We start from the raw sequence: 8,796 nt of genomic DNA on the forward strand, positions 1-8,796 counted from the left end.
GGGAACATGGGTAGAAACACGCGGGGTCGTTTGGCTCTGAATGCTGAAGCTGTGTGAGTGCTTTGCTGCAGAGCCTGCGGGGAGCATGAGTCACAGGGACTGCCTCGGCAGATTGGGGCTGACAGCCTCCTCCGAGCAGCGGCCTCACTCTGCGGTCAAGGGCAGAAACAAGCTGGAAAGAGGGGTTGGGGGGGCTTGGGGAGGTTGGGGCCTGTGCTGGGGTTGCTCCAGCTGAGCTGGGTATGTGGAATATCCTCAGGTGTGTCAAAGCCTCTTTGTCAACACAGGTCTGTGGATCCTGATGGGGACCTGAGGTTGGAGCTGTGTCCAAAGGACTGGAACTTTATCACTTCTGCAGCCCAGAAACATGGGAAGCAGCAGTGCAAGAAACACCACCACACTGGGGAAAGCCAACACTTCTCCATTTATTTCTAACCTGTTGCTTTCTGTGATGTTCCCACACCACTGCAAAGAGCTCTGGGGACCATTGTCATTTTGTAAGTGTTGGCATACACGACTTTCTGAGTCCTGCCGTCATCTCAGGGCTACTCTACTGAGCTGTCACCACATGTCCTTGTGTTTATCACTTTGAAGGGCTGTGAATCACTGTAGCTAGTATTGTGCAGAGGCACTACTCCACTGCGTAGCGTAGATATTCCCTTGTCACACCTATTGAAGTGAGAAGTCCTCTGCACCTCCTGAGGAAGCTGAGTGCACAAGCCACACAGGGACCACACAGAAAGGGTGGGATAGGGCCTCTTGGCTTCTCATCTCTGAAACCACCTAGCTTCCATGTCACATAGTAGCGCCAGGTTATTTCTGCAGTGACAACAATTTTTTGCGCAACTTCATTCAAAAGCTTCTTCAAATACATGGCAGATAAAACTAACGCTAGAGGCAGCGTAGGCCCACTGATGAATGAGGTGGATGCCCTGTTGACAGAAGATACAGAGAAAGCAGAGTTACTGAATGCCTTCTTTGTCTTTGTCTGTACTGCTAGAGGCTGTCCTGAGGGGCCCCATACCCCTGAGGCCCCCGAGGAGGTCGGGTTCAAGCAGGAGTTTGCCTCAGTTGATGAGGACTGGGTTATGGACCAATTAAGCAATCTGGAGGAAAGCTAATGTCACTCCAGTCTTCAGAAAGGGCAAGAAGGAGGACCCAGGTAACTATAGGCCTTTCAGCTTCACCTCCATCCCTGGAAAGGTGATGGAACAACTTATCCTTGGCACTGTCTCTAGGCATATGAAGGATAAGAGGGTCATTAGAAGCAGTCAGCATGGCTTCACCAAGGGGAAGTCATGCTTGACCAACCCGATCGCCTTTTATGAAGACATAACCAGGTGAATAGATGATGGTAAAGCAGTGGATGTGGTCTGTCTTGATTTCAGTAAAGCGTTTGACACCATCTCCCACAGCATCCTTGCATCTAAACTGAGGAAGCGTGGTCTGGACGATCAGGTAGTGAGGCGGATTGTGAACCGGCTGAAGGAAAGAAGCCAGAGAGTAGTGGTCAATGGGACAGAGTCCGGGTGGAGGCCTGTATCTAGTGGAGTCCCTCAAGGACCGGTACTGGGACCAGTACTGTTCAATATATTCATCCTCAACTTGGATGAGGGAGTAGAGTGCACCGTCTGCAAGTTTGCTGATGACACCAAAGTGGGAGGAGTGGCTGACACACCAGAAGGCTGTGCTGCCATCCAGCGAGACCTAACCAGGCTGGAGAGTTGGGCTGGGAGACATGTAATGAAATACAGCAAGGGCAACTGTAGAGTCTTGTATCTGGGCAAGAACAACCCCAGGTACCAGAATAGGTTTGGGGACTGACCTGTTGGAGAGCAGCGTAGGGGAAAGGGACCTGGGGGTCCTGGTGGACAGCAGGATGACCATGAGTCAGCACTGTGCCCTGGTGGCCAAGAAGGCCAATGGCATCCTGGGGTGTATTAGAAGGGGAGTGGTTAGTAGGTCGAGAGGGGTTCTCCTCCCCCTCTACTCTGCCCTGGTGAGACCGCATCTGGACTATTGTGTCCAGTTTTGGCCCCTCAGTTCAAGGAGGACAAGGAACTGCTTGAGAGAGTCCAGTGCAGAGCCACAAAGCTGATTAAGGGAGCGGAGCATCTCTCTGACGAGGAAAGGCTGAGGGAGCTGGGTCTCTGGAAAAGAGGAGACTGAGGGGTGACCTCAGTAATGTTTATAAATATGTGAAGGGTGAGTGTCAGGAGGATGGAGCCAGGCTCTTCTCAGTGACATCCAATGATAGGACAGGGGGCAACAGGTGCAAGCTGGAACATAGAAGGCTCCACATAAATATGAAAAAAAAACTTCTTCATGTCGAGGGTAACAGAACACTGGCACAGGCTGCCCAGAGAGGTTGTAGGGTCTCCTTCTCTGGAGACATTCAAAACCTGCCTGGATGCATTCCTGTGTAACCTGATCTAGATGTTCCTGCTCCGGCAGGGGGATTGGACTAGATGATCTTTTGAGGTCCCTTCCAGTCTCTGACATTCTGTGATTCTGTGATTCATTCTAAGCTTTCAATATTGCCCTCAGACAGAAAGCAAAGCTCCTTTGAGACTTTGTCTGTGGGTGACTTTTCTCTTAGTCAGGGCAATATGTGCATCTAGAACAAAGAAGGCTGTCATTTGAAAAGGTAGAGACTGGAGAGCTGACAAAATAAGATATATCTGAGGTCTGAGCTGAGAGTGGCCTTCCTTGCAGGTGAATTTCAAGTAGGGTTGGGCAGGGCCAGGACTGCTGAGATCGCGAGCACTATACTTTAACTTTTATTTAGCCCTTTAAGGATCTTGGCCTCAGTGATCTTTGTAGGTCCCTGCCAACAGAACTATTCTCTTCTACAGTTCACGTAGTTTTGTATTCACAAGCACAAACTATAGGAAGGAAAATGACAGCAGTGTGCGTCTTTGTTGCTTTGTGTTGTGCGAAGATGCTGGTGGAGGAACTGTCTGGGCAGAGCGGTGGCTGCTACAGCTGTGTCCCAGCCCAGGGGCGACCAGTGGTTGTTGTGGGTTTCAAACAGCAGGGGGGATGGATAAGCTTCCTCCCGGCTCACAGGTGCTGTCTTGGCCGTTGTTGCCACCTGTTTCTTTCACTGCCAATTAACCATGCCATGCTGACATGGCTGTGACAGAGAAACCCTCTTCTGTAGCACCAGGTGTCCTGCAGCAGGTCTCTGCCACCAAAAGCCATTTCCACAGCATTGCATCTGTTTCTGCCTCTCCTCAGCAAGCCCGGAGCAATTAGCAACCCTGGACTATCGTCAGTGACAGCTGTGGGACCTTAAGGCCTCTATGACCCATCTCTGGCAGAAAGGAGAATAACTCACATAAACACTTACATAAACACAAGATTTCTGTGCACTTATTTTAACAGTATTTTTCCTTCAGGATATTTGGAAAAATGTGCAACACACTTTTACTTCATCCTAAATTTCCTGAAGTTTCCACTCCCTCTTCCCATTTCCTTGAACTAACAAAGAGACATTTCAGGGAGAGCTTTCTCAAAAGGATCTTTGCTGGCTTACACAGCCCAAGGCTCCTTTGTCCTCTTAGGAAATTCCTTTTCTCCTCTTTCCCAAACCTACCTCCTACATCAATGTTCACATCTTCTTATAGCTCTGTTTTCCAGAAGTTATGGGTATCCTGAACTGCTTTAAAAATTAATTTCAAAATTAGTCCTGAACTATCCCATTGCTTGTGATGTTTTCATTGTGCACTGGTTTGTTGCAGGTGAGATAAAGACTACAAGTTGTGGTATGGGGCTTGAGGGTTCTCTGAGGCTGCTGAAGGAAGGCAAATGGGTTTCAGGGGGAGCAGAGGGCTAGTGAATTAAGGAAGATTAAGGGAAGCAGGAAACTGAGAACAAAGATGCTACATCCTTGGGGGGAAAGGCAGAAATGCAGACTTGAGTCAGAAGACAGTGCCTCAGAAAAAAAAATGAGTCCAGCTTGCAAAAAAAATCCTGAAGAAATTTATTATAGCTCAGGTGGATAAAAGAAGCATATAAAATCAGTTCCACAAGAAGGTCAAATTAAGTGCATGAGCAAAATACAAGCATTATATATGTATCTACTCTTCTATTCAGTGTCTCCCATTATAGAACTGAGGCTCAATAATAATCTGTGAGGGTTTCTTGTCTTGTCCATTGGCTCCTCTCCAGATAACATCCCTCCATGGCATTATACTGAGAGAATGATGAAGGCATAAAGAATTCAAACAGGAGAAAGGGAGGTGGATTCACAGAGCACTATGGGCTGGCAGGTGTTTAGGTAGAGGCAGAGACTTCCTCAGTCTGCAAAGCTACTTATACATCCGGCTGCAAGAGAAAAACATTACATTAGCACCAGCGTTACAGAGATGATACCTCAAAGACACACAGCTCGTAGAACTTTGCCCAGTGTAGAGGACGACTACACTCCCTTTCTGCAGTTTGGGGGCAAATGGTTACTCGTGCATCCACATGGCTGTGGTTTACAGTTCAGTTGCACTGAGATGCTTGCTTGACAAGGAGAGTTAAAAAACAACTGCATCAGCGCTTGTGTTGCACAGATTTATCTAGCTATATGTTTATGTAGTTGTATGGGCTTGTCCTCTCCTTATGGAGATTGTTTGCTAACCTTGAAAAAAAGTCAGTGAAAATCAGGTGAATTTTTCAACGTTATGGTAAATAACTTTTCTCTGTATATACGCATCCTAACTTTGAAGTAGTGTTTGCCATTTACTCACTGAAACCTCAGCAACAGTGACAAAAACAGGTGAAACTTATCACAGTTTGCCACAGTCACCAGTTAAAATCAAGCAGAAGTCAAGTTCTGTGTCCATCAATTTATTGAACTACTTCATGTAATTATTTATACTGTCATGGGCTTTCCACTTCCAATGATAGTATAACTGCCGATGTTCTTCTGCAGCTGTTTCTGTGGCCTGACATCATGTAAGCTTAAAAACCTTGAAAAAGGAAAGCTTCTCTGCTGAGAAGTCCTTGCTTCCCCAAAATGAGCCAGAACATGATGGTGTATCACCTGGTGCATTTGAGAGAGGGGATAGTTCAGAGTGTTCTCTTTCCTGGCTCCTAGGAGGTTATTGGTGATTTTCATAGACTGCAGTTCAGCACTGCGATAGCAGAGCTGGAGTCACATTATGGACATAATGGATTTTTAAAATTGGTTTCTCATTCTTGAAGTTGGCTGTCTGTCTTCCACCATTTCCTCAGTATCCACAACTTCTCTATCTGTGTCCCAGATTGACTCTGAATCCTATCAAAGGTCTCTGGAGCTCCTGCTTGAGTTTGGTCAACATGTCTAAACATCAAGGTAATTCAAGTGAGACCTCTGCTCAGAAGTTTCCAAACACAAAACTACCATGGGTTTGGAGCATAACAGTAAATTCATTAAATATAGCTCATAACTCATAAATGTAACAAGAGCTGAAAATGCTGAAATGCAGTTTTAGTGTAGGCACCAAGTGGTGTCATGCTCCATTTCTTCCCACTCAACCATCCAGCTCCCCTATCTTGAAACCAAAGTACTTGCCCATTCCAGGTGCCCTCATTACCACTTACTGTTGACACTGACATGTCTTCTTTTCCAGCAAGTATTGTTTTGCTTGTGCCATCCTTCTTGCCCGTTTCTACCAAGAGAGAAGGGATAAATAACGATTACATTTTTTACACTTAAAATGCTTCACTATGATGTGGTAGTGAAGTACTTTCTGACATAGCCACTATCTGCAGGCTGTCCATCTCTAACCATTTGCTTTGAGTGTAAGGATTGACCTACTGTCTATTCTGCCCCATTCACAGAGAGAAAATCAGGCTCCTCCTATGGTCTGGGGAGACTGTCACCTCTTCACCTTTCACAGCGAGCAGGACACTAACCCTTCTCCGCTGCCACCTCATACCAACGATTATGCTCAGGCATGCAAGGCCAATCACCAACACACTGGCTCCAATAATTGCTCCAATTACTGTGTAGCTACTCCAAACACGAGCTTCCTCTGTGGAAAGAGAAAAGTATTCAAAGGCAGATAGAGAATTTCAGGGCTTTTGTGTGGAGGTAGGGATGTGATGTTAATTTCCATACCTACGGTATAATTAAGGCTGATCATTCTGTTACTGTCTTCCATGAGGTGACAGTTCCACAGTCCTGGAGTACTGACGCTCACCTCCACTTTTGCTTCATGCTGTTTTGACTTCTTCATTTCCTTCTGAGTCCCATTCACACGTTCCCAGAGCAAATGGGCATTGGATGGCAGGGGACCGGACGCCTGGCAGAGCAGGGTCATCTTGCCCCCTCTGGAGAGTGGCCCAGCAGGGTTAGCAGAGACTGGAAAGGTAAAATGTCACATGAGTGAGAGGACAGGATGATGGGTCCATCCATACTCTAGTGCAGCTCCTCATCTGCTGATCCCTTTCTCTCACCTTGCATCACCACTAGCGCTCTCATGCTTTGTATTCTTCTACCGTTGATCTCCAGCTGACATTGGAACTTCCCAGAGTGATTTAACTGGACTTTGGGGACTTTCACTTGTATGGTGCTGCCAGTTTTCCTTTCAGGTATCTCGAACCAACTGTGGTTGCTTGTTTTAGTTTCATGCAGCTCTCGCCGTGTTGTGACACTGAAATCAAGCAGCTCATGAATGGTTTTATCTCCCTGTGGTAACCAATCCAGTTTTCCTGTGAAACCTTCTTTCCACTCTATCTTCCTGAAGTTCAGATGCCATGACAAGATCACAGTGTTGCCAACAGTAGTGTACATTATTCCCAAGTGTTCCTCCCCAAAACCTGAATTCAGAAGAGACAAGAATACATAGGCAGGGAAATCTATAGCTTCTCTGAGTGTACCTTTGGTCTTGTGCTCAGCTGAGAGGCCTCAGAGAAAAGCCACAAAATGTCCCAGCGCGGATAAGCAGTTAGAGTCTGAGAATTGGTTTAAAGAGCCAAAACTCCCAAGCTCACCAGAACTGAGAAGAAGACACCCCAAGGAGAGGGTGATCTTTTAGGGCCAGCCTGGAGAAGAAAATGGGAAGAAGTGTGGGACAGAGCTCAGGCAGCAGAGCAATCTGCCTGCAGGGTTGGAGGCCCAGGGACACTGGCCCTGGAACACCATCGTGTGAATGGTGGAAAATGAGGTCATGGCTCAGGAGCTAGAGGAAGCACTGGTTCCAGAGTCTGTGTGCAAATAGCATTTTTGTTGTCACATACCTAATACCTTCACATCAAAGGAGATGTTCTGATTAATCGATGGAGAGTCTGAATGAATGTGACACATCCAGGTTCCACTGTCTGTAGCCTCCAGTTGCTTTAGCCTCAGTATGTACTTTTGGGGGGCCTCCTTTTGCAGAATTTCTGGTTTCACAATGTTATTGCTATTGTTAAACAAGCTGATGCTGAGATGGGGTTGTGAATGGGATGAATTTTGCATTAAAGTAAGCTTGAGGTCTTCACTTGTGAGGAAGTGCCCATTTGAAGAGATTGTCACTGTAAAGAGAAAAAGCCTAACCAGTAAATCCACTCCTCTTTCTGCAAGTGAGAGAAAAGTGTCACAGCAAAGAGAGTATGGAGGCCTTGTGCCCTGGTGATAGAAGGGAAATGAGCTGTGATAGATCAGACCAGAAGCAATGGCATCTGGATAAGGAATTCCATCAGAGATGTTTCTTGGACCTTTTCTCCTCTCCCCTCACCTCCTTGTGCTTACAGTCCCTCCAGGCACTCACATTTAAAGACATGCAGTGCGATACTGACTTGCTGAGAGTAACATTCACAGATGTAGATGCCAGCGTCGTCCAGGCTCAAGTCTGACACCTTCAGCTGTTTGCTGCTCAAGTTCAATTCAGATCGATGAGTCATTGGAGCTTTGCCTTTTGAAAAAATAAGCTTGTTTAGGAGGGAAGAAATTTCTCAGCCGTATACTGAGGAGAAGGGGTGTCAAAGTGGAAGCCTTACCTTTAAGAATCTGTGTTCTAGAAAACCTCATAATAATATAAGAATCTTCTTTATACTTGTACTTCCAAGTACAGAACGCATCTTTGTGATGATTTATGCCTTTACAGCTCAGGATCACCTCCTTTCCTGCAACCCCAGTCTGTTGTTCTTCTTGCTGAGCCATAATGGGGATCAGACCTAGAAGTCAATATGCCCCCAAAATAGGAATATATTAAATATATAAGGATGGCTCAGTGAATACTTTCTATTGGTCTGGGAAGATGCGGATTTCTCTCCTTCTTTTTCTGGATTTTGGGAAGATTATCCTCCGTTTGTGATTTTTTTCCCTCCTTGAGCTCAGCAATCATTCCCTTCCCTTTTCAGCTCCATAATTTCCCTCCTCTCCACTTATAGCTTTTTATCTGGGTAACTGCTATTATATTTTACATATGCTAGACGCAGGAAAAATACCTGTGGTTATGGTGGATTTACCAACACTCACAGTCTTGAGACTTAAGCAGTTTTACTGAAACAACCTTCTCCCCACTGAATGAGATTCTGTTGTCCTGCTGGTAACAAAGGCAGGACTGCATATGTCATTCCTCATTCACTCCTTGGTCAAGACTTGAGGCAACACTGTCAAATTTGGTCACCTCTTCCTCCAAATTTTACGCAAAGCAAGACTGAAAGCAAGACTGAAAGCCTGGGAAAACAAAAGGATAAAGGAAAAAGGATAAAGGATATGAAATGGAGAAAGGAGAAAGGAGAAAGGAGAAAGGAGAAAGGAGAAAGGAGAAAGGAGAAAGGAGAAAGGAGAAAGGAGAAAGAGGAAGGGAAAAGGGCAGGGAAAAGGGGAGGGAA

General features: G+C 46.0%; 1 protein-coding gene across 5 annotated transcripts in view; it reads right to left on the bottom strand.

The window, feature by feature from the left end:
- CD4 (CD4 molecule) overlaps window positions 3,962-8,796 on the bottom strand; it is a 19,462-nt gene continuing 14,627 nt past the window's right edge. For 4 of the 5 annotated variants that reach the window (XM_021396041.1, XM_021396047.1, XM_021396063.1 and 1 more), the window contains 8 exons: window positions 7,957-8,133; window positions 7,728-7,871; window positions 7,216-7,491; window positions 6,433-6,795; window positions 6,095-6,337; window positions 5,890-6,008; window positions 5,575-5,642; window positions 3,962-4,329 (listed from right to left, as the gene is read on the bottom strand). In XM_021396041.1, coding sequence (XP_021251716.1) covers window positions 4,314-4,329; window positions 5,575-5,642; window positions 5,890-6,008; window positions 6,095-6,337; window positions 6,433-6,795; window positions 7,216-7,491; window positions 7,728-7,871; window positions 7,957-8,133 — 1,406 coding nt within the window. In that variant the 3' untranslated portion in view covers window positions 3,962-4,313. Of the gene's footprint in view, window positions 4,330-5,567; window positions 5,643-5,889; window positions 6,009-6,094; window positions 6,338-6,432; window positions 6,796-7,215; window positions 7,492-7,727; window positions 7,872-7,956; window positions 8,134-8,796 lie in introns of all 5 variants that reach the window. The other variant, XM_021396071.1, reaches the window with a different exon arrangement.

The sequence above is a fragment of the Numida meleagris genome, chromosome 1 (assembly GCF_002078875.1).
Source record: "Numida meleagris isolate 19003 breed g44 Domestic line chromosome 1, NumMel1.0, whole genome shotgun sequence".
In the NCBI taxonomy this organism is placed as follows: domain Eukaryota; kingdom Metazoa; phylum Chordata; class Aves; order Galliformes; family Numididae; genus Numida; species Numida meleagris.